This window comes from Cervus elaphus, chromosome 18 (assembly GCF_910594005.1).
Source record: "Cervus elaphus chromosome 18, mCerEla1.1, whole genome shotgun sequence".
NCBI lineage: Eukaryota > Metazoa > Chordata > Mammalia > Artiodactyla > Cervidae > Cervus > Cervus elaphus.
The window spans coordinates 23,352,839-23,379,061 of record NC_057832.1 but is presented as its reverse complement, the minus strand read 5'-3'; the positions used below and the strand labels follow the sequence as shown (position 1 = coordinate 23,379,061).

At 40.9% G+C, this 26,223-nt stretch overlaps 1 protein-coding gene across 5 annotated transcripts in view; it reads right to left on the bottom strand.

Moving 5' to 3' along the window:
* DYNC1I1 (dynein cytoplasmic 1 intermediate chain 1) overlaps positions 1–26,223 on the bottom strand; it is a 370,602-nt gene that overhangs the window by 127,247 nt on the left and 217,132 nt on the right. For all 5 annotated transcript variants that reach the window (XM_043872801.1, XM_043872800.1, XM_043872803.1 and 2 more), the window contains 4 exons: positions 23,089–23,178; positions 15,240–15,402; positions 12,932–13,031; positions 3,395–3,520 (listed from right to left, as the gene is read on the bottom strand). In XM_043872801.1, coding sequence (XP_043728736.1) covers positions 3,395–3,520; positions 12,932–13,031; positions 15,240–15,402; positions 23,089–23,178 — 479 coding nt within the window. The remainder of the gene's footprint in view (positions 1–3,394; positions 3,521–12,931; positions 13,032–15,239; positions 15,403–23,088; positions 23,179–26,223) is intronic.

Genomic DNA, 26,223 nt, shown 5'->3' with positions numbered 1-26,223 from the left:
TTCATTGAGATCAACTATGGCAAGCTGGGTCACTATCCCAAGAGCAATGGTACTGTCCACTGCATGCTGTGTCAGGTCCCCTCCTGGAAAAACATCTCTTGCTCTTCTGACCACCACAGAAGCAGATCCCAGCAACGAGTGAGCCAGAGGGAATAAGTGTGTGTGGGAGAGGGGGACGTGGTAAGAAGGGGCAGGGAGTTGGGTAGGAAATTTCTCAAATAGGGTCAGGTGGCAGGGCATCAGAGGAGCAAAAGCAAGAAATTCCACTCTAGTTTGGGTCAAAGGGGAAAAATGAATGATGGGCACACATTCAAATGAAGAAGTCAACTAGTCTCATCACTGATCACCCTCTTTATTCATCTCTCCTCTACATGGCAGGAGTTTTCAACTATTGCTGCATATTCAACTCACTTGGAAGCTCTCAAAAATGACTAGACTACACCCCAGACTAATAGTTAAATCAGTAGACTGTTCTTTTACATATGTCACATAACCCCAAAGTTTCAGAGGATTAGAATTCTCCCCTTCTCAGTAAGAGTGGTAGGTAAAGCTAAGCACCCGGACCAGTTTCCGGTCACCAGATGAAATGAAGGTAACAGTAGGAATTTGGGGAATATAGAGATATTTTAGTCAACATCTTTGGTAGGATATTCAGAGTACTTTTGACTTAAAATCAAGAGTATATGTTATTCTAAAACACATCTATTGGAGCATTTAAGGGGACAACTAAAAATAAGATTATGAAGGCACTTGGTGAAGGTTTCAGTAAATCAGAATCTCTGGGTGATACACAGGCATCAGGAGGTCTTAGAGTTGCCCAGGTGATTGTAATGATTAATAGAAAACACATCTCTGTCCTATTTTTTTTTCTCTATTCACTCCTTCCTGACCCCATGCAACACACCTGCATGGTGTTAACTGGCTGAATTCCTGATAAGAGCAGCAGAAGGCAATACACAGGCTTCAGGGCAAGAAGGCGCTGACTTCAAACCTGGCTTTGCCATTTACAGGCGTCATCCCAAGTTCATGGGCTCTCTGAGCCGCAGTTTCACATCTAAGGAGTGACAGGAGCTTACGCCAATGAATGAAAAAGAAGATTCTCAAAACGTATTCATCTCTTTTTTTATTTTCATAGATCAATGTCACATGTCCTCAAATTATTGCTTTTTTATTCTCACCTCTAAGGAAAGCTACCGATGTCCAATAATTTCAAAGTTGACCACTCTAGGTATACTTGCTTATTGGCCCAAAGTGATCTGAAACCAGCAGGACTTTAGAAGTTGTGAAGGGCATTAGGTTCCTGGATTGATCTGAGGTGAAATCCAAGTATGATGGCTAATTTTATGAGTCAGCTTGGCTAGGCTATGGTACCTAGTTTTTTTTGTCAAATATAAGTTTAAACGTTGGTGTGAAGGTATTTTTTTAGATGTGATTAACATTTAAATCAGTAGATTGTTCTTTTGCACATGCCACTTAACCTCAAAGTTTAAAAGTATTAGAATTCTTCCTTTTCTCAGTGAGAATGCTAGGTAGGGTTTAGAACTCCCATTCTGCTTCTGGTCACCAGATGAAGTGAAGATAGTAGTAGGAATTTGGGGGAATACAGAAATACTTTAGTCAGCATCTTTTAGTAGGATATTAAGAGCACTTCTAACTTGAAAAAAACCAAGAGCATATCTTCTTCTAGAACACATACATCGGAGCATTTAAAAAGCAAGTGAAAATAAGGTTAAAGGCATTCTGCTGAAGCTTTTTGTAAACGATCCCAAAGATAGCAGGAGATGAAAAGAAAGGATGTTCTTTTCAGTCAATGCTAGGATTAACCATTGTGTCAGAAAACACAATTTGAAAATTTGAAAATTCCAGTTAATTCCTAAACCTTCTGGAATTTGTGTCTTCACTCAACTTATTAGATCCTACTGACCTGTTACTATGCAACATTGTGAATGTCAAGCACATTCTCAAATTGTTATTGTCACAGGCGACCTACTGCTACTTAATAATAAAAATTTTTTTAATGATGATAAACATTTTGTACATTGACCAATATAGTGTGTCACTTCTTAAAGTTAAAAAAATTCTGTATATGATTTACACACTATTCAAAATACTTCAAATGGTGCTGTTTTTCAAAAAAAAAAATGTGCTTCTGTTTATCCCATAATCCTTTTAGTATTTTCTCAGTAATTCAGCAAAACTCTTTAAACTGAATAAAATTAGGATTTTGTGCTTCTATGTTTACAGAAAGAGCATATCAGACTGACAAATTTGATAATCTTAAAAAGAAAGAAAGAAAGAAAAAACTGTTCTCATTTCAAAGGTTCAAAAAATAAAGGTTATTTACTATGCAGACCAGGACTTCTTGTTGTTTTTAAGATAGCAAATTAGAAAAACATGGTCAGAGTTAGAGGTTACTCAATCAGGTCGAAGCTAGGACCTTTATGCCAGCAGTCCTTGTTCCTCAAATTATATCTGATAATGTTCTAAAGTCTAAACATATTTTAGTTCAAAACGATACTCAGCTCATAGATATAAAATGGCACTAAGCTTTCAAATATCAACAGGTTTACCCACTCTCTTCAACTGATGGATTTGTTTTCAGAGTAATCTGCCACTCAGGACCTCTGAACTGTAATTTCTGAGGGACTGAAACTTTGAGCTAGGTTTGTTTGCATTTTCCTGTGCATAATCATAGGAGAGGGGTATTAATACAGGCTTGGTATATTGGCCACTACCAAGGCCTATTATTTCAGCAGAGCCATGGCAACAGGAAAATTGTTACATAATTTCAGCCTGAATTGTGTCCAATGGGAGAGTGGACCTATGTGTCAGCAGACACAAGCAGTAAAACATCCCAAACTAGCTGCAAACCAGAAACAGTATCTATATTTCTCCACAATTCAAGAAAGCGGGTGATAAACCTTCCCCTAAACTGGCTACCAAAGTATTATTATCTGTGAAGTAAGATGGTGCCCGGCAACTTAAAACTGGTGAAATCGCATTGAACTGCTGCATTTCAGAGAGAGGAGGGAACTTGAAATGCTATTGCTCTGAGGATGTCCACGTGGGTGGGCAAACATATGTTCCTGCTAAGCAGAGGAAGTGGTACACCCGGATTTCTTCCTAAGTGCGAGGCCTTTATAAACTCATCCTCATGGCGCTGTTTTAAATAGAAAGAAAATGACACGCAGTCCCCACACAGGCTTCCTAACTATTTGGAGAGGGTGGCCACTTTCCCAAAACATTGGGTTACTGTGGGGGAATTTTCCAAAATTGTCAACAATTCCATTTTTAAACTCAGTGCTGCTTCTCCACATGAAACAGATGCAAGGCGGCAGGAGCTGTATTTGGTCTCAAAGGAGATGTCAGTTATTTTTACCATGCTGACTCCTACCTGACAGTGGAAGACGTACTCTGGTGTGGTTTTCTTAAACTTCATGTTCCAAACCAAGGCTACTCCATCCGGTTCATGGGGAGCATCTTCGTTGTTGTTGTAGGAAGCGACCATCAGCTCAGGGTACTAAATGGAAGAAGTCACAGACAGGATGGGTTACGCCAAGATGACAACACAAGGGAAAGATTCTTATTCCGACAGACGCACGCTGTATTACACACGTGAAATGGTACTTTCTTTTTATGCTGTGGCATACTCAATACCGGGGTTTCCCTGGTAGCTCAGCTGGTAAAGAGTCTGCCTGCAATGCAGGAGACCCCGGTTTGATTCCCGGGTCAGGAAGATCTCCTGGAGGAGGGATAGGCTACCCACTCCAGTATTCTTGGGCTTCCCTGGTGGCTCAGCTGGTAAAGAATCTGCCTGCAATGTTGAAGACCTGGGTTCGATCCCTAGGTTGGGAAAATCCCCTGGAGGAGGGCATGGCAACCCACTCCGATACTGTTGACCTGGAGAATCCCATGGACAGAGGAACCTGATCTATAGTTGATGGATCACAGAGAGTTGGACACGACCGAGTTATTTCAGCACAGCACAGCACACACTTAGTACCAACTTTGTGTCTCAGCCCACTGCAATCTGGTTTGTACCCGCAACGTTCCACATGCGCTTGTCACAGTCACCAGGAACTACCCAACGACACACACCGCTGAGCCTCTCTGTGGCATCTGACATTTGGGCTGCTTCCTCCTTTCTCCTGTGTTGGCTTCCATGACACCTTTCTCTCCCACTCTTCCGAACCACTGTTTTTAGCCTCTACAGTTCCTTCTATTACCTGTGGGGGACTGGGGCTGTTTTCTGTTCTCTTGCTGGTCTCTTTTTACACATTCTTCCCTGGTGATCTCTTCAATAGCTTTAATTAGCATTCATATACTGACAATGTTCAAATATTTATCTCTGGGCTTGCTCTCTAAGGTGCACATTTTACAGCTACTGGAGATTTCTTAAGGCTGTCCCTGGACACATCAGACGCAATGCACAGGAAAATGAATGAGCTTGTTGCCTTCTACAAAAACCTACTACTCTTCCAACGTTTCAACATTCATCTCATTAGGACTTTGTACTGACTGTCTGGACCAGACACTCCATTTTTACTCCTCCCTCTTTCTTCTCTACATGCTGATTCAGTACTTCCTCAGTACCTTTCAAATGCATGCTTCTTTCTATCCTCAAGGTCAGAGGCTCCTAAATGAATTTCTTGTCTGGATGAAGACAACACTATTTTAAATGACTCTCTGCTTCTCCGCTCTCCAGGACCCACCCTCACCTTCTCCACTCTCCATCCTGTGTCGATATGACTTTACAAAACATATTTGGCTAAGTCACTTATCTGCTTAGAATAGCTTAATGGCTCATCATTACTTTCAAGATAAAATCTGGGTCATTTAGGATCCTTCATGGTCTGTTCTTGAAGGAGGAAATGGCAACCCACTCCAGTGCTTGCCTGGAAAATCCCATGGACAGAGGAGCCTGGAGGGCTACAGTCCATGGGGTTGTAAGGAGTTGGACATGAGTGAGCAACTGGGCACACATGATCTGTTAGCTTCTACTTTCTCTGCCTAATCTCTTACAACTTACCCTCTTTCCTCCCAACTCCTACCTATGACCCAGCCTCCCTGGGCTAGTTCTGAGGTTCATAGGTACAGCCTCTGTACCATGAGTTGACACTCACTCTCATTGAAAAGCCTCTCCCGCGTTGGTTACATCATTAACTTATTCGTTAAGACTCCATGTAGGCACCAAGTCTTCCAGACAATCCTACCTAATCACTCACCACCCCTCACTGCCTCTCATCAGCCCCCTTAGCATTATGTATGTCCCCATGTTAAGGCACGTGTCAAACTGTATTATGGCTTTTCCCAGTCTATGTCCATGACTAGATTGTAAGCTCTTTGAGGGTAGGGGCTTGGTTTTACTGACCTCTGAATCCAGGCCTAGTAAGTCCTAGCATGATAAACTTGTGCCAAAATCTATTGAATTACAAATAACCTTTATTATGTCAGTGACCCTGTGCTCAGTGGCAAGATCCTATCTTTAATCCTTTGTTGTTAAATAATGCCAACAATTAAAAGCTCAAGTAAAAGAAACTCAAGTAGTAAAATAACTGAGAGGACTCTACAGCAAGTAGAAATACCTACTCACCATACATGAACTCTGTGTTGAGTGTTAGAAATAAACAAGCTGGATCTCATGGCAGGTATTTATGAGTTAGAGTACATTTTATGAAAATGTCATTCCTACCCAGGATTTCCGTAAGGCAGCCCCATTAAATATAGTATCAGGATTATCAGGATCATGGCAGATCATACCACTCTTTGCTCACGGATAGTTTAGTTTTTTCCCTTCTTATTCACTATACTGTATATATTTAACATAAGTTTGTCAGTAAAAATTTGAACATCAGCTTTTTTTCCTATCAAAAATAATTAAGCCTGAGTCTTCTATGTGTTTTATTTGTTCTTTGAACTCCCCCAGTTTAAGAAAGCTGCAGAGAGTTACAACTTGCCAGTTGGTACAGAGGAAGTATAAGTCTGCAATGATACACATGTATGTGGCCACCAGGGGAAGTAATCATTCTTTATTAGAAAACACTCCTCAGCGGATGAATCAAAGGCCTATTAAGAAAGGCCTTTGATTCAAAGCCCATTCAAAGAAACTAACATCCAGATAAACACAGAAGTCTCCAGACTGTCCATCTGAAGTTTAACTATGTCACATGTGAAAAGGCAACTCTATAAACATCAACACCACTCCTACAGTGGCCAATGAGCAGCCAGATGTGTCTGGAATAATATCCCACAGCTTCACATCTGGGTCTCATCGCTGGCTCCCACTTGAAAAAAAAATCTTCAATTATTGGGTTTAAAACTCCTTTAGAAAACAGGGAGAGTTTTCATCAAATACCAGTGAAATGCTCTTGGTGTAATTTCTATAACTGGGATCAAAAGGCCTAAAGACACTGATTAACTCTTAAGTCATGAGAGTGTTTATGATTTCAAAGTCTCCTCTAGTATGTTTGTTTGAACAAGACTAATCAATATTTTATTATTTTCCAACAAAAAGTAGTCATTCTCTGCATGATTATTTAAATATTAAAATTATTATTTTAAAGAGAATATCAACTACTGGGAAGTTTGTGATTATTCACAGGGCTGAATTATCTAATAATTAACCTAGGGGAATTTTACTCGGAAATTGCCAGATCTGCTCTTAAGCTGTTTGCTCTTATAAAAAAATAAAATCTGACATTTACTAGTGAGGAAGGAACCAACATGCTTTAAGTGTTCATTATGCATCCAGCACGGGGCTGGGTGACATGTTCACTCATTTGATTCTTGCAGTTCTCTAAAGTAAGCAACAGGTTTTCCCATTTCTACAGACAAAGTAGCCCAGGTAAGAAGCTGGGTAAGGAGTTTGTTCCAAGTTACATTGCTAATAAATGACAAAGTGAGATCCTGCTTGCAGTCTATTTCTTTCAAGACCACATCTCTCACACTGTGGCATGCCTCAAGTGGCCCCCAAGCATATGTAAGGCACTAAAGTGTATTAGTCACTCAGTCATATCCAACTCTTTGCAACCTCATGGACTGTAACCCACCAGGCTCCTCTGTCCACGTGATTCTCCAGGCAAGGAGAATCCTGGAGTGGGTTGCCATTTCCTCCTCCAGGGGATCTTCCCGACTCAGGGATTAAACCCGGGTCTTCTGCATTGTAGGCAGATTCTTCCACCAGGGAAGCCTATTTAAGGCACTGGTGATAGGTAAAATGTGGGACAAGAAAGAAAGCACATGGGTAGATTTCAGGAGCTGGGGGTGGGGAGTGGGGAGGGGGAATGGGGACTTAGTGTTTAATGGAGACAGAATTTCAGTTTAGGAAGTTGAAAAATTCAGGAGCTGGATGATGGTGAGAGCGGCACGACAGTGTGAATGTACTTAGCACCACTGAACTGTACAGTTAAATATGGTTAAAATAGTATGTTCTATATTATGTGACTTTTACCACACTAAGAAAACAGTAAACAAAATGCAGGACAAGAATATCAACAGTAACATGCTTTGCTTTATAGGCACTCACCATTTAGTAGAAGGAGGTGAGACATGCATATAAAAAACTACAACACAAATAGAAGAGCAGAACATGCTAAGATGGAGATAGGAAAGGAGTTCTATCAAAGCACAGAGGATAAAATAACCACCTCAGCTGGAATGTGGTATGCCAGGGAGAGGGATTGAAAAGGACTTCTGAGAAGAAATGAGATTGACTGGGCCCTGTCACCTGGGAAAGTGATTAGGAGAGCAGAAAGAGAAAAGTATAGACAAAGGCACAAACACGGATGCAGGAGATTTCTCTTGGGAACCGGCCTGGCCCACAATCATTCTCCCAGTCCTTGGAAACTACAATACACAGGCGTCTAACCTCCCAGGGATAATTCACTCATCCCAGCTTGGCCAATCCCATTCTCCACCTCGGTCACTGTAAATTTTGCACTGAGAAACAGAATCCCTGGGTGGCAAATGAGTCAGGTAAGGACAGCATTCTATTGGTGAAGCTCCTCAAGCTGCCCAGATTTATACTCCTGAGGCCCAGTTCCTTGTCTTTTCCGTGGATTCCCTGAGTACCCTAATGACTAGAATAAATTTCCCTTTTTGCTGAAGGTAGCCAGGGCTAAATTTTTCTTAACTAATGCATTGGAGAACACATTCAGGACACAGTTAGGTTATAGCACCTGGCTGGGAGGCAGGTTAGGCAAAGAGTTGAAAAAGATTAAAGGGCTGGAGATGCTTCAAGATATTCTCAAGAATATTCTTGAACTCTTAATTCTCAAGAAGTTACTGAAAATAGGCTAATGATTTTAGACTTTACGCTGGGAGTCATACTCTGCAACTGTTAATATTTCTAATTAGACCACTACTTTCACTACTATGCCACATTTATTGAGCACTTTTACTATACTAGACACTTTATTAAAGTCTAAGTTTTTAAAGTACATTAATTCATTTAATACTCACAATAAGCAAAGTTTGAGCAAAGTTTGATTACTATTTTGTGAATGAGGAAACTTACGCCAAGAGAAGTCAGGTGACTTGCTCAAGGTGACATTGAGAGCAAGTAAGTAATCATTACAAATAGTAACCTGGAAAAAGTACTTAATGATTCAACAGCATAGAGAATTGAGGCAAGAAGATCAGATAGGAAGCTATTTCCTGATAAAAGCAAGAAGAAGATGGCACGACATAAACTAGGTATCAATTCCACAGGTAAGTAGATTTGAACTGGTGACAGTGGGGGTCTTTATGCTACCATAAATTTGACTGGGTTTGGCAATTAAATGAGCTATCAAAGATTACTTGAAGGGGTAAGTGATTGAAGAGGGGAACTGGGGAGGAACAGAGGGAAGTTGATGCTAGCAGACGTAAGCTATTATGTATAGAATGGATAAACAACAAAGTCCTACTGTATAGCACAGGGAACTATGCTCAATATCCTGTGATAAATCACAATGAAAAATAACAGAGAAAAGAACGCAGATACATATGTACAACTTTGCTGTACATCAGTAATTAACACAACATTGTAAATCAACTAAACTTCAATAAAAAAGATTCCTTGTGTTTGTATCCTGAATGACTCCAAAGTTAGAGGATGCAAATCACATGTGACAGGAATATACCGGGTGGGAGAAAGATCATAAATCTGGTTTTGTATACAACTGCCAAATCTGTCACGTGAAATGTGCACAGTATTATTGACTCCCTCTTAATATTTGATGAACAGCAAAGTTGGCATAATTCCCCAAGTGCCCAAATGTCCTTCAGGGGATAAATGACTGGTGGCTGTTTTGCAAATATTGCAAAGTTAAAGTGTTCTCGTTTAGGAAGAGGACCAATGAGACCTTTGATCCAGGAGCTCAAAGCAAAGCTATGCAGGAATCTTACAGTTTCTTCCTTCCCCCAACCCTGTCCATTCTGTTGCACTCATAAGCACACACGCCACTACTGGACTCAAAGACTATGCCTCTGTCCTTTTCCTCTTTCTGAACATCACTGGATTCCATATAGATTTACTCAGAGAGTCTCTTCATCCCATAAGTATGTAAAGTTGGTTCTTTGAACTCCACTAAATTGTTACGATGTAGAAACTAAGGGTTCTTTGGTGTTGTGTTCATCAAATTCCTTTATTATCCTTTTTTAAAATTTATTTTTAACCAGAGGATAATTGCTTTACAATGTTGTGTTGGTTTCTGCCATACAACAACGTGAATCACTTGTATGTATACATAGAGCCCTTCCCTCTAGAGCCTCCCTTCAAACCCCCACCCACCCCTTTAGCTCCTCACAGAGCCTGGAGCTGAGCTCCCTGACTTACAAGGCAGCTTGCCGCTAGCTATCTACTGCATGCATGGGAGTGTATATATGTCAACGCTACTCTGGAACTAAGGATTCTCGTTCCTTTTTCTGATGCTCCATATAAAATACAGTCTTCAGAATTGCAAACCCCTTCCCCACAGTGTAGATGACAGATTACACGAAAATGGGGGAAAACCGATATAGAGTCTCTATGGTGGAACTTCTGCCCTTTCCAGTTTCACTTCCTGCAACAAGAACAACACACAAGATCCTGTGTGGAGACACATCTCCCTGTGGGCAACAGGTAGATGTCCGCCCCATGCCGAGGCCAGCTGGGGACCAGCCCTCCTGGCGAGGGCCCCGCCACCTCCGCCAGGAGCGTTGCCAGCAGACCTGGGGACTCAGGAAAAGCTGCCCTTGAGGAGTGTGTCCGATAAGGTTCCTGTGTAATCTCCAGGCTGTGAACAAGTGAACAAGTCGCACTAAGTGTTTCCTCCACCTTGGATCTGATTTCTGCACACACAGCCGAGCGTGCTCACAGACCACCCACGTGCCGGCTGGCAGGAAGCGGCTGGGTACACCCCTGCCTGCATCAGCCTCGGCACAACTGTGCCCTGCATGCTCTCTTGTTCGGATGTAAGAGGAGATTCAAGAGGAGAGAGCACTCGCCCACTTTGTGGCTGTTGACAGTCTGGTTGCGGGGGATTACATTCCTCTTCAGTGTTCTGTTCCCCAGCACGATTACATGGGGCTCTTCACATCATCCGCTTCACTGCTCTGCCGGGAACACTCTCTTCTCCCCTCCCTTTCTCTAATCCCAGTCTTCTAAGACACCCTGTCCAACCAGAGGCACAGACGCCAATCTCCACTGAACCCTGAAAGCACTTGCTATCAGCCCTACATCATTCAGCACTTAGAACCTCTTGTCTGACTTCAGTCTGCCAGGCTTATCTGTCCCTGGGATTCTTCAGGCAAGAATACTGGAGTGGGTTGCCATGCCCTCCTTCAGAGAATCTTCCTAACCCAGGGATTCAATCTGCATCTCTTATGCCTCCTGCATTAGCAGGCTGGTTCTTTACCACTAGCACCACCCAGGAAGCTTGATGTGACGAGGGTGAAATAAAATAATGCCTCAGAGTAGCTGGCACAGTGCTTAGCATATAAGAAACACAAGTTAAAAGCTGGCCATGGGGACTTTCCTGGTGATTCCGTGGTGGAGAATCTGCCTTCCGATACAGGGGATGTGGGTTCAATCGCTGGTCGGAGAGCTAAGATGCCACGCACCTGGGAGCAACTAAAGCCCATGTGTTGTGACTCAAGACGCCTGTGTGCCTCAACTACTGAGCCTGCATGCTCTGGAGCCCATGCTCTGCAACAAGAGAAGCCTGAGCATTTTAAGTACAGAAGCCCGTGCACCACAGTGAAGACCCAGTGAAGCCAAAACTGAAAAACAGAAAGAAGCTAGCCATGATTACTATTCCCAATAAAAGCACAGATTAAAAGAAAGTGGAAAATGTGCTATGTATAAATGCCCAGTATTTATCATTCCTAGTTCCCTCATTGCTATTGTATCGCTGTCATTACAGGGGGGAACATAGCATGATCACCCAGAACACAAGTTCATGAGTTAGATCACCTGAGTTCACAGCCTGTCCTCACCACAGTTAAGCTGTGTGCCCTGATGGGCATTATTTAACTTCTCAGTGCTGGGTCAATGACACACTCAGTGAGTCGGCCATTCAGGAAAAATGGCTTTTGGTAAATCTGCCTGCTTTCACTAGGAACGTTACACCAGGGAGTTTAGTGCTTTCATTAGGAATGCTACACTATGGAGTTTAGTTTGCTTTTATTTTATTTTCTCTTACAGGCAACAGGGAGTTTTAATCCAGGGAGTAAAGTGATCAGATCCATATTTTAGAAAGCTTATTTGGCTAGATGTCCAGACAGAAAACTATAGGTGGACAAGTTTGGGTGTGGAAAGACCATGAGAAGATTAGCAATACTACAAGTGTAAGATAATGAATACAGGAGTAGAGAAATGGACAGTCTTGGTGACAGACTAAGTCTGGGAGATAAAGGAGAGGAAGTTTCTAATGTTAATGATGAAAAGTTTTTTAGGCCCTTGGGTATATTGTGATGGCTTTAACATAGAATTGTTGTTTTTGTTCCGTTGCTAAGTCATGTCTGACTCTTTGTGACCCCATGAACTGCAGCAGGCCAGGCCTCCCTGTCCTACACTATCTCCTAAACTCATGTCTCTTGAGTCAGCAATGCTATCCATCCATCTTGTCCTCTGTCACCCCCTTCTCCTCCTGCCTTCAATCTTTCCCAGCACCAGGGTCTTTTCCAATGAGTCAGCTCTTTGCATCAGGTGGCCAAAGTATTAGAGCTTCAGCTTCAGCATCAGTCCTTCCAATGAATATTCAGGGTTTAGAGTAGGCAAAAAAGAACTTCAGATGTGTAGAAATAATGAGTTAGTGATGAGTCTGCCATTCTATGGGACACCTGAATGGATCTGTCTCTCTGGGGTGTAAAGTGGAATTCAGGAGGGATTTTGGGTGGGGATAGAAAAAGGCTGCCCATGTGATGGTTGAATCAACAGCAGTGGAAGAGATCTTTTTCCACAGAGAGCATGTCCAGAAGAACAGAGACTGAGAGCATGACCATGAGGATCACAGGGGTAGAAGAGGAAAAAATAAGTCTTAGGGGAGTTCAAGAACTAGAAGAGAGTCGAGTTGTAGAACTCAGTGGAAGGAGGGTAGTTTTAGAAGTTAGAGAGAGTCAACAAAGCTGGGTGACAAAGAGAGGTGAGGGCAGATGAAGGCTTAAACACATTCACAGGATTTGACAAGCAGGAAAGCGCTGGCGACCTTAGTGAGACTGCTTTCATGGAAAGAATGGCCTGGCTCCTGGGCTGGTACCTGGCACAGAGTAAGTACTCAACGGATATGAATAACAGAGTGCAAATTTAAACGGAAACTTCAGCAAAACGAGAAAGAAAACCATAAGCATACAAGAAAACTGTGGGTCAGTGAACACATCCAAAGTAGCGAGGCAATTCTCTCTTATTTACTGTATACAAATGCCATGAGAACACAAGTCCGGTTTGTCCCGACCCAACAACAATTCTTACCTGGAGAGACCAGTCCATACAAGTGACGACTCGATGCTTGGACCAATGCTCATCGTAGAACTGACGATTGAAAGAGAGGTTGGCTCCAGCCTGGACGTCCCTAGGAGGGTTTAAAGATCAAAGACAAATAAGGTGCTTCAAAATGGGGTTCTATCTCTACGGTTCATATTGAAAGGACAAAATGGCAAGAGCATGGCCCACAATACTCTGAAGCCAAAGCATCAATTTAGGGAGCAAACGCTGATCATAAATGACCACTAAAGGTGGTCTCCATCATGAAAAGCTCTCTCTTAACTGGCCCAGATGAGGTTTCCACATGTTGTTCCAGGCCTGGTGTGAGATGTCAAATTTGTTTCAGGTTCCCATCTTGACCAGTTCTAAAGCATTCTCCTCCCCCTAAAAAGTTCTGCCTTGAAGCAGAGTTTACAAGAAATCTCCCAGCTATCAAGGAAGCACAGCACTCTGGGAGATTCTTTGACATCAGTGTCACCTTATCTGGCCTTAGACCAGAAGTGATATGCATGCTTCACTTTACCTATAATTTCTGGTTTACTGTAGTGGCTGCCTCCTTGTGCAATAGCAAGTGAAAAGTTCTACCGTGAGACAGGCTTGCTGGGGGGCAGGTGGGGTGAGGGATTCACCAAACATTGTAGATACTTAATATAGACCAAAATAGCATCTGGGTGGGGGAGGATTACACTTTGGCCAGTGTTTTTTTGGCTGATACTCAACTGGCTACAGACCATCCTCTGAAGAACTCTGCACTGATCCTACATTTGCTCCACAAGACTGTGTGTTTAAGTTGGGTCATACTTGTTCCGTGTCAGCCATTACTGGATCCACATTAAAAAGCTATCTAGACTCCTCGGGCTTCAGTTCAGGAATTCCTCCCCCCTCACCTTAGTTTTCCATTCTTTCTTCTGTTCTATTGCCTTGCACCCTGCACCACTTGTCCGACTGGGTGACTTGATCTCTGGCTAGGTATTTGGGTTCCAAGGAGCTGACTCATTACGACTTCTTTTCCCCTAGCTAACTCTTCCTCAGCTCCACCACTGCAAACTCAGACAAGTAAGTAAAGTGTCAGTCACTCAGTTGTGTCTGACTCTTTGTGACCCCACCGCTGTGGCCCACCAGGCTCCTCTTTGATGCGATTTCCCAGGCAAGAATACTGGGGTAGGTTGCCGTTTCCTCCTCCAGGGGATCTTCCTGACCCAGGGATCAAACCCATGTCTTTTGCAGCTCCTGCATTGGCAGGTGGGTTCTTCACCACTAGCGCCACCTGGGAAGCCCCAAGAGGTACATACACCCAAGATAATACTGCGCCAGGCACCCAGAGGGAAACAGGACTCAGACTATTAAATGAGCCAGAGAGTAATGGCTTTTTAAAATTAAACAAATATAACATGTATATTCAAAATACTGTCTCTTTGATATCATCTATCAATACTATGAACTGTTAAGAACACTTTCAGAACTCCCTTCCGAACCTGTTTACATGGCCTTGAGCATCTTCAATGACGATAGGTTGGCCTTTGACAATGTATGTGAATTTTAGTAGTAGTAAAATGTCAGGTCTGATGAAAACTGCAGGTGATCTCATCTTTTCATATTGTTCCTGGCCAAGAGAAACTGGTGGCTAACAATCAGTTCTGTCTCTTTACAAAGCTCATAAAGTGCCTCCTCGATGGTTGACAATACACACGTTGAAGTCACAGGTCAAGTTGTTTGGGGCCATGGTTTTATAGACAAGTTTTCTTTTTTTTTTTTTTTTTTTTGTTTTTTTCTGACAAGTTTTCTTAATCTGTAAATATACCCCTGCACATGTGTTTCCTAAAGGCATATATACATAATCTTACGGTATCAAAAGAGGAAAAGGTGGCCAGTCTGTTTGCTGTCTCACACATCATTTAAGGTTCTCCTGGATCTCATGTTTATTTTCCTCAGCTTCCTGTTTGCTTAGACATCAAAACTAGATCTACTGGATAGAATGTAAATCTCCTCTTACTGCTTATAAGGATGTTTTCTCAGAGGACAATGTACATGACTCTACCAGTCCCCATCACCTGGGCTGTCCCCCAGATATCAAGTTCAAAAGCATTTCACCGAAGCACATGATAATTACAGGGAAACTCTAAGCCAGAAATCATAACCAAAGCCCTCAGTCAGAGCTGTTCAGCAAGATCAGCTCTGGAATTTCAGTCTTCTGATTTGTCAGACTTGCAACTTGCCTACTCAAAACATAAATGAGTTTAGAAGCAACAGATAACTTATCACAGTATTTTTTTTTAACTGCACACAAGAAACTAACCCGTCTTTTTCCTCTAATTCTCGACCACTGTAGTCAAAGAAGATATCGGAGTCTTCTGCCAGGGCTCTTTCAATTACCCGTATTGTCCGATCAAAAAAGATGAGAAACTCCTCTGAGTGAAGGATCTGCTGTTTTTCTTCCTCTGTCAGCTCCCTTGGAGGAGCTTTTTTATGTAAAAGAGATCATTGGGAAAGAAAAAAAGAAAAAGGATAATTAAAACATTTCAAGAGGAATCTAACTCTTGAAAGACACTGCTTATCAAAAGAGAAATAGGACACAGTAAAATAAGCCATTGTTAACATTAACTCTAAATTACTCTTAAATTCACACCAAAGGCTTTTCGCAGATGTCTTCATTGCCAACTTTGCAAAAAGAGGTCATATCTGGATTAATTGCTATTTTGAAGAGTTGAAAAAATATTACAAATGAAGATGATTGTGTGTTTTAACAATCAGTTCTGAATGTTACTTTCTTTTGAACTGAAGTTGAAAAACAGCTCAAATAGTACATAGTAGAGATATCTGTAAAACCATGTATATTAGATTGTAAGGCTATGGTTAAGCTGCACTTACCAAATAATTAAGAACTAAGAATTATCTACAATACAATTCAGATAGCACCTTGCCTCTTTCTACTGATAAATTCATTTTCTTTAGATAGTTACTTGATATGGTTGATAGACTGTTATATAAATTCCCCTCAAAAACTAAAGCATGTCCTTGCAAACCCAACTTTACCCAAGATATCTTCTGCTTTTAAACAAACACATGAAACAAATAAATGCTATAAGATACCTCACAATTGCTTTTATGCCTTACTTTTCTAGCATGACCAATCATATAAAACTAAATCTGAAGATACAAAATGAGGCCAAGAGAGACTTAAAAACTAGCAGTATGTCACAGTGTCTGAAAGTCAGCTCACCTCAGAGTCAGGATTAGGTTACAGAAACTGTTCCTTCAGTAGCAAAGTTCACATAAACCTATAAACGAAGCATTAGGAACTGCCCCAGAATGAGAAATCCCTAAGGGCAGAAACTGTCAGCTGAAACTTAGTGGCTCTTCAGGAACTCCATTTCAACTTCCGTGCAAAGAGACTTCAATAAGTGTTTGATTATTCTTCCAGTAGGATCAGAAGCTCCTGAAGTTTAAACTTCAGGAGAGGGGAAGTGCATTAAAACCATGGGGGTCCCTGGTGAAATCACTCACCCACAGGCTTTCCCAAACACTTCTACAACCATCCTCATGACTAGGACCAATGTTTACCTGGCTACATGGTCAGAGGAATCATTTAGGTGCAGTCACCTGCAGCATAAGGTTTTATGGAAGAGTTATTTGACTTGATTAATGGTATCTTGAAGCCAGTGCCCTGAGAAATCTGAACAAGGACCTACTGTATAGCACAGGGAACTATGCTCAATATTATGGAACAGCCAAAATGGGCCAAAATCTGAAAAAGAATAGATACATTAAAAAAAAATGGGGAGACCAATTGGGAAGATATGGTAATAGTTCAGAAAAGAAACAATGGGGGTTTGAACTTAACCAGTGAAACTAAGGATGGAAAGAGAGCAGATTCTTGTACGATTTCTAAGAACTGGTGACCCACTGGATGAGAGAAATAAATAAGGAGGAGGGAAGTCTTTTTGCAGAGCCATGGAGGTAGATCTCAAACTTGTAATGTTCAGAATGTCTCCCCCATTCTGGCCTGCCCTCCTCTGCCCCCAAATCAAAATGAAAGAGGGTCTAGACAGACTCCAAAGTCTGTATTTGAACAATAAACTTGAATGATTATGACGTAGTTGGTTCACACCTTATAAAATGCTCTCCAGGTGATGTTATAAAAAAACATGATTCATCCACTAAGCAGAAGGTAATCTCCAAACACAGTTCACCCCAGCAATTCTAAGAGGCAGAAGGATTTCTTTGTTGCCGAAATCTCCAGAGCCCCAAATATGCCTTGTATACTGGGACTCTATAAGAACCTCCATCAACATCTGCTGAGAAATGCTACACAGACACTAGTTTGAGAAATAGTGAGGTAGGTGGTATGTAAACCATAAATAACCAGAACTCTATAAAATCGACGTGGAATCCAAGAGCTACTATGCCATTTGCTAACTTGGATTCTTCAATCAGTGAAAGCTCTCTAAGCAGCAGTGTTATCTATAAAGAGAGGCAATGATACCTAAACTTCAAGTCTGCTTTAAGAGTTAAAAATAAACATACTAGCAAATAGTTGCGTGCATGCGAAATCGCTTCAGTGGCGTCTGACTCTTTGTGACCCTATGGACTGTAGCCCGCCAGGCTCCTCTGTTCAAGGGATTCTCCAGGCAAGAATACTGGGAGAGGGTTGCCATGCCCTCCTCCAGGGGATCTTCCCGACCCAGGGCTTGAACCTGTGTCTCCTGCAGCTTCTACACTGCAGGTGAATTCTTTACCGCTGAGCCACTGGGGAAGCTCAGCAAATAGTTGAGCATTCAATAATTAGCTGTTGTTCAGCTGCTCAGTCATGTCCAACTCTTTGCAACCCCATGGACTGTAGCATGCCAGGCTTCCCGGTCCTTCACTGTTTCCCAGAGTTCCCTCAAACCCATGTCCACTGAGTTGGTGATACCATCCAACCATCATCTTGCCCCGTATATAATTTATCTACTTTCTGAAACACCCATAAATAATGCATGCAAAATTTTCACCCTTATATAACTTCAAAAAAATTATTTTGGTGAAACTAGGAAAGGGGAAAATGCTAGGCTCCTTTTGCTTCCACCGGCTGCTGCTCTCGCTGCTCAGTCACTGAGTTGTGTCCAGCTCTTCACGACCCATGGACCGCAGCACGCCAGGCCTCCCTGCCCCTCACTGTCCCCCAGAGTCTGTCCAAGTTCATGTCCATTGAGTTGGTGACGCCATCCAACCATCTCATCCTCTGCTGCCCTCTTCTCCTTTTGCCTTCAGTCTTTGGTCACTACTGTTACATAGATAAGCATCACTAAACTAGAATACTACAAGGTCAAGAAGAATTTTTTTTTTAAAGCAAACATAATTTTTAATGAGAAACATGTTGGCAAATTATGTGGTTATTCAAAACACGTTGGTAGGACAGAATTTCTTGGAGCAAATAAAGAGGGCATCTGTGAAAATATTAATTTCTTGCAATGGTAAAATAGTGAAAGAATTATTTCACAATGTTAGGTCACAGGTTGATAGCTACAGAATGAAATGAAAGGACACTGTGTATTACTTCAAGAAGAATGTTTTATTTTACAAAGCTTCATTTGACTTTAGTCACCGCTGATGAATGACTTGAAACACACTTGAAATTACACAGAGAAATAGGAATTTTCCCACTTTATTCCTATTTTTATATTTAAAAAATATCTATTCTATTCTGTTTATCTTTTTGAGTTACTTTTATTCCACCTGTATCTTTCCTTACAGGTCCATTGCTTTGAATAAAAAATAGTTCCTGTCTAATTTTCTGTAATTTTTTTTCCCTGTAGTTTATTGTCATTTTGATCTCAGCTTTCAAGACTTACAACTTCTTTTCTAAAAGAAACATAAACGGCTGATCAAAGTGTATTTGCAGAAGCCAAGTTCAGGTAACTGAAGCAGTAGCCTCTCCAAATAGTATGTTTGACAATACAATATTTGGGTTGAAAATAAATTGCTACAGAACCAAAACAAAGAACATACTTTATATTACGCTTTGATGTCTAACAGAGATCAAATGACATGATTTGTTAGCATAAAATAATAGATGAGTACTTTTTAAAAGTCATAAACAATATTCAACTTAGGAGTTAAGTAGAGCCATAGCTATGTTTGATAAAACCCCAAACCTCTCATATTTAAAAATCTTTAAATTGATGTTTTATGACAATGTAATGAAAACATAATGGACTATCCAAGAACCACAACCAATATCAGTATTCAGGAGATAAAACCTCTCCAGACATTATATTTCACGAGAAGAAAATTAGTTGATTAATGGAGTCCACAAAACTTAAAATACAAGCATAAACAATTTGAACCAGAACAGTATGACTCTAAGATGGACCTCAAATTCTCCCTGAAATTTCTGTTTCTTCACTTCTTCCCTATCCCTGGAACCTAAAGAATTGTTTTCAACATCTTAACTGCATGAAAAGGTAGGAATTAATTTAATAGTAACAGGCATACCAGAGAAAAACAAGGACAACAGTAATGTTTGATTTTTCTTACAAGTTAAGCAGAAGGTGCTATTATAGCAGGTTTGGTTGTTTGTTTTTGCAACATGGAATATTTCTGCCAAGAGCTAACAATATTTTATGCATTTTAAGTGATCTTTTTTAAGAGATAAAGATTCTTCAGGAAAACTAGAACATGTGGATATTACTTTCATATAATCCAAATAACAGGACAAGTTTCAAACTTACCAAAATTTACCTGAACAGTTACATTTAGCTTGAATAAGAAGTATGAAAACAAGGCACTAGAGTCATGAAATTCAAAGTTTAGAAAACTGCCCAATTTCTATGAATTCATAGCCTGAAAAAATTAAAATTTAGTATGAATTTTATTTTAGGGTCTATTTTTTATTCTTTTTATTACTAAAATCCTAATTTGTCTTGGTTTTATATATGACAATGCTTTTTGTATGTGTTTCTCATATTGATCCTATCCTATCTGCTGTGCTTTCTTGAGTTTTCTTATTGACTTGAATGTGTATTTTTTCAGCTTCTTTTTGATTTACTCTATTTACTATACACTATATTTTTTGATGTCTAGAGTTCCTTGGGTTTTTTTTTTTTTTTTTCTCTGTAAAAATGTAAAATCCATAGTGAAATCCACAGTTTTTATTGAATATTTTACAATCTCATTTTTAGGTCAAAAGTAATTTTAAAAATCTCCGTTTCAGAAATGCTTTTTTCAATGATGTAGCTTTAAACATCAATGTAGAAATTACATCTTTTAAATAGTTTTCAAAAATATTCCAAAAGATTAAAAAGTAAGTAAACCCACATAACTTAAATATTAAATCAGATTAAGAAGGCATAGTGGTTCTTAGAGAATTTTACAGTGAAATCAGTTCAAAAACAAGAGTAAGAAAACCCAAACTGAATAAAGAATGGTGCCCTTCTCTGAAGTTAATGTGAGGTTTATGAGTTAATGTGCAATTTCAGGAGCTAAGTTTCTGATTCTGTTGCTTTAAATTTCTAAACATGAAAATCCTAGGACATTCACATACCAAAATTTCCTAAAATTTGATTAAAAGCTAAAAAGGTACTTGCTGTTTTTCCCAACTCTTTTGTGAAAAAAAGAGTGGGAAGAGTAACAAATTGAACCCACATTTCTTTGCTGTTTAATGCATTTTGATGTCACATGGGCAAAAATGTCAAAAGCTGGTGAGGACGGATTTTTTTTTTTCCCATCTTCCCCTCAGCACTTTTTTTTTTTAATCCCAAAAAAGGCCAGATTTCTCAAAAATGTGTTCCCTGGTTTGAAACCATGTATGTCAAGTTTCAGCCCAGAGCAAATGTTTATGGCTAAGTAATAAATCCCTGAAATTCAGGGTTCCTATGGAAGTGCTGACACAGCCCTGCCTACCATGCAGCTGGGTGAATGGCGCCACGATCGTATCTGCTAGAGATTCTTTTAAAAGTGTGCAAAATACTATCTTGCTTTAAAAAAAAATAGCCAGCAAGAGTTTGATGCCAACATAAACATGCTTTTAACCCATCATGTGCTAATGTGCAGAAAAGCCATTAATAGAGACTAAGACGCACAGCATGGCAGTAACAGGAAATGTACTTTCAAACTTCTCTTGGACTTTTAACAGGACTTTAATCAATTCCATAAAGCATGAGTAACAGTTAAAACTGGAGGGCGTTTTTGCTCAGAACTTAAGAAGGAGGTTGCAGTGCTTTGCCAGAGAAGACAATTTGGAGATTGGGGTTGGGGGGCAGTAGGGAGTCTGTGCCAAGACACACAAAATATACCCTGGCTCCTTATCACCCAGTACATCTTAAGGATATTTTGCTAAAAAAAAAAGTAGTATTTTAGTAAACTCTGACTTATTTTGTCTCTTGCTACACCTGTGTTAATGATACTCTATTCACCAGCTTAAATATACACACATGTTCTTGAAAGTGAAAGTGTTGGTCGCTCAGTTGTGTCCAACTCTTTGAGACCCATGGACCGTAGCTTCTTGTCCATGGGATTCTCCAGGCAAGCAACTAGAGTGGGTATTCTCTTTTCCAGGGGATCTTCCCAGCCCAGGGACCGAATGTGGGGCTCCCACACTGCAGGCAGATTCTTTACCATCTGAGCCACCAGGGAAGCCTTTCCACATTCTTAGCAGGAGTTTAAATGTGAAATTGCTTCAATCAGATCCTTTTACAATCTCTCAGAAAATGTAACTTGGGCCTTCTGTGAATGCCACTCTTAAAGATGCTGAATCTACTACCTGTCTACAGCCATACCCTAGAATTTGGCAGTAAACAGCCACCTCACTCATGCCTGGGCAGGGTGGAATGAGTCCACATGAGCAGTACATACCCACTCTTACAAAGTCCCTGGGGACAACCATGTGTGCCAGAGTCACAGGCAAATGGAAATTTTAAAAATCAAATGAGTTTTCAGGAGGGAGGAAACATATGTACACCTATGGTTAACTCATGTTGATTTATGACAGAAAGCAAACCAATACAGTAAAGCAATCATCAATCAATTAAAAATAAATAAATATAAAAATAAAATAAAATGAGCTTCTAATTAGACTTTTGTTGCTCTAAACTTGGGACACTTAGTAGGAAATATGCAAGAGTCCATTCTCACAGATACTCCATTTCTCAGTAAGAATGACAATCTCAAATTCTCTTTTTCTCCTTAGGCCGAAAATCTCAAAAAGCACACAAAATTAGATTTGTAAGGAAGCATCAGCTATAGTATTTCTTGCTTACCCCTTTCTATTCTTTTTACATTCTTGCTTTCTTGTGTTTTGAAATCCAGTGCTATTACAGGAGGAGGGCATCATGGGGACGTACATAGGCTTTGGTGCCAACTCTAAGCACAGGCCATGTACTTATACATTATGTATACAGAGTATGTTTTTAAACCTCTCTTTTCCTATTTCTCTATCTATACGATAGAGACAATAATAGTATTTGCTTCAAAAGGATGTTGCAAAGGGTACATAATATCTTTGGAGTGTTAAGGAGACAGCCAAGCACCTAGTAAGCCTTACTAAATAGAGAGGCTGCTCCTGATCTGGGCAGAGCATGGAGAAGACATTTATAGCACAGTCAGTAGTGATGATTGGGCTTCCCAGGTGGCCCTAGTGGTAAAGAGTCTGCCTGATGCTGGTTCGATCCCTGGGTCAGGAAATACCCTGGAGGAGGGCGTGGCAGCCCACTCCAGTATTCTTGCCTGGAGAATCCCATGGACAGAGGAGCCTGGTGGGCTACAGTCCACAGGGTCGCACAGAGTCAGACATGACTGAAACAACTTAGCATGCATGCACCATAGTGACGATCATGGTTAATGTTTCTCTATAGCTCACATGGACCCAACTAGGTAACATGTCAATTAATAACAAGTATCTTGTTTTACTGCTATTTAGTAATAATTTTACGGGAATCATGACTGGACTTGTTGCTGGAATTGTGGATGACTTGTATTTTATTTGCTTCTGTCAGTCAAAAACTAAAGGAACCCAGTTTATACTGCTACATGTAATGTACTGAACAATCCCAGAAAACCTTCCATACTGGAGGCATATGTTTAATTTTTACTTACCTCTACACCCCCTTATGTTGGTTACAAAAAGAAAAACAATAAAACGATGACTTCATTTCTCTCCCACACCGTACCTTCCTTCACCTCCTGCTTTTTGTCTTCATTTTCCTGTTCTGAATCCTGGCCCCCTTTAGGTTCCACCATTTCCTCATCATCCTCATCCTCTGGAACAAAGAAAGAGAAAAATGCATTATATTCTTGCCTTCCAATCAAAATCTCTGGTTGCTGGTGGGAGGTAGGGGCAGAGGGTAAAGTTCTAACCACTCGGGGCAACTTCTAAGTAAATCAGTCCACGATGGATGCCCGAGATATGTGCTCATGAATATATGGATACATTATCTCCAGAAGGGGTCTCTTTGAAAGTCCCCCCACCATGCTGCTGAGAAACCGCTCCGAGTCAGCACCTGTTCCATCTATCCCCAGGCCCCCCCGCCACATGGGATGTCTTGGAATTGCATCTCTGACCTCTGAAGCTTCTTCGGAGATGGGCCAGGAACAGATCTTAAACTGTTTCCACCTGCGGCACATTCTCCGCAGGGGACACCTGCTGTACAGACCACTCATTTCCAGTTTCATCCTCACCCCGTTGATTTGGTTTTGACCTACAGGAAAGGGTTAAATGCAGGTCTGACCCCAGGTCAGATGCCATCGGCAAGGAAACAACCGGGGTAGGCCCCCCAAAGTCATTGCCGTTGGCCTGGGAGAACAGAACTGACCTGAAATGGCATTTACACATTCAGAGCAACTCGCGCATTAATGTGCATTTAATGAGCGCTAACAAACGGTACCGGTCGGCCACCACCACCAGATGTTCCAGTGCCCTTCCTGCCCTATGCAAATGTGCATCCCTTGAGTCTCTTCCCCCTAAAACTGCCTTTCTTGGAGACCCCTTCCATTGCAGAGTGCTTGAAACCATCAGTCACAGGGTAGAGGGTGGGGGGACAAGACAAAGTATCATGACAAAGCCCAACTTACAGGAATAAGACAATATAAAAAATCAAAACTTGCTTCTGTGTTTTTTAAATATATTACCTTCACTCTTCAGTATCATATTCACCATAGGTTACTGATTCCATTGGTTCAAGTGGAATTTAAAAGAAATGCCTTCACTTCCTCCATACCCCCTCACTTACTCATATATTCATTCATTTAACAAATATTTGCAGACTTTCTATAAATTCAAAGCTCTGTGGAGAGTCTCATTTCCATCACAACAAATCCTGAAATTTATAACAACTCAAACTTTCAGCTCCAACCATTGAGAGAATGTAGTACATAATGCGTGTGTAAATGTAGCCTGAAACAAACAAGTGTAGCCTGAAAAGCAACTCCAAAAGTTCTGCTGTATTAAGCAAGTGATTTGTGGAGGGAATATCCATTTTAAGAATATGGATGTGTGAAGTACAGTATTACAATTTATATACTGGAAATATCTCATGCAAATTTTCAATAGAATACAGAAGTCTATATGCATGTGTGTAGATTGTGGAACCACCCTCATTACTTTATAATCACACTATATATATACCAGAAAGAAAGTAAGATGCCTTTGAGGAAAACTGTCATTTATTATTAACACATTAACACATTTATTACTAATACATTATTACTGACACATACCTGTGAGACAAGACATTCACTTAAAATTTTGACAGGTACACTGAGTTACCCAGATATGTAGACGAATAAACCTTTTAACATGTTAAACTATAAATAACACACATAAATCTTTATATGTAAAGATATTACTGCTACCTATCTGTTAAAAATCAGCTTGGAAAGTCCTGAGAAAAATCTTCGCCTTGACATGTTATATATTCCTGAGCCAAAGATCAAACACAAAGCCCAGGGAGGTGCTAGCAGGAGGGAAGTTTCTCTTCTGGTAAACCTTGGATGGAGAGGCAGTTTTCAAAAGGCCAATAAGCTGGGAAGTAGCTCTATCTCTGAACCTTCTAGAGACCTTTATTTAAGTCCAATGGGTCCCGGAGCCATTCCCTGGAACTTAATAAATACAAGTAAAATACAACAGATATAAAGGTGCCAAATCCCATGTTATGAGTTGAATTGCGTCCCCCACCCCAAATTTATATGTTGACTTCCAAACCCCCAGGACCTCAGAATGTTGATCTGACTTGGAAATAGTGTCACTGCAGATATATTAGTTAAGATGAGGTTGTGCCAGAGTAGTGAGGGCACCGGATCCAGCACGACCAGTGTCTTCATAAACAAGGGGAGATTTAAACACAGAATCACACGCAGGGAGAACACCATTGAAGATGAGGTGAAGACTGGAGGGCTGCCTCTACAAGCCGAGAAGTGCCAAAGTCTGCCAGCAACCCAGAGACACAGCATGGATTCTCCCTCTCAGTATTCAGAACAAACCGGTCAATACCTTGATCTTGGCATTCTAGCTTCAAGAACTGCGAGACTTTCCATTTTTACTGTTTAAACTGCTCAGTTAATGGGACAGTATTATGGGAGCCCTAGCAAACTAATAAAGCCAGTAACGTGCCTTAACTTCTATGGTTTTATAATCTAGTGAAGAGATAATGAGACACACAGTTGTGGTTGTTCAGTCACTAAGTCCTGTCTGACTCCTTGTGACCCCATGAACTGCAGCACAGTAGGCTTCCCTGTCCTTCACCATCTCCCTGAGTTTACTCAAACTCCTGTCCACTGAGTCAGTGATGCCATCCAACCATCTCATCCTCTGTTGTCCCCTTCTCCTCTTGCCCTCAACCTTTCCAGCATCAGGGTCTTTTCCAATGAATTAGCTTTTTGCATCAGGAAGCCAAAGTATTGGAGCTTCAGCTTCAGCATCAGTCTTTCCAATGAATATTCAGGATTGATTTCCTTTAAGATGGACTGGTTGGATCTCCTTGCAGTCCAAGGGAGGTCTCAAGAGTTCTCTCCAACACCACAGTTCAAAAGCATCAATTCTTTGGCACTCGGACTTCTTTATGGTCCAATTCTCACATCATACATGACTACTGGAAAAACCATAGCATTGACTAGACGGACCTTTGTCAGCAAAGTGATGTCTCTGCTTTTTAACACTCTGTCTAGATTTATCATAGCTTTTCTTCCAAGGAGCAAGCATTTTTAATTTCATGGCTGCCGTCACCGTCTGTATTGATTTGGGAGCCCAAGAATATGAAATCTGACACTGTTTCCACTTTTCCCCCATCTATTTGCACAATAATCACACC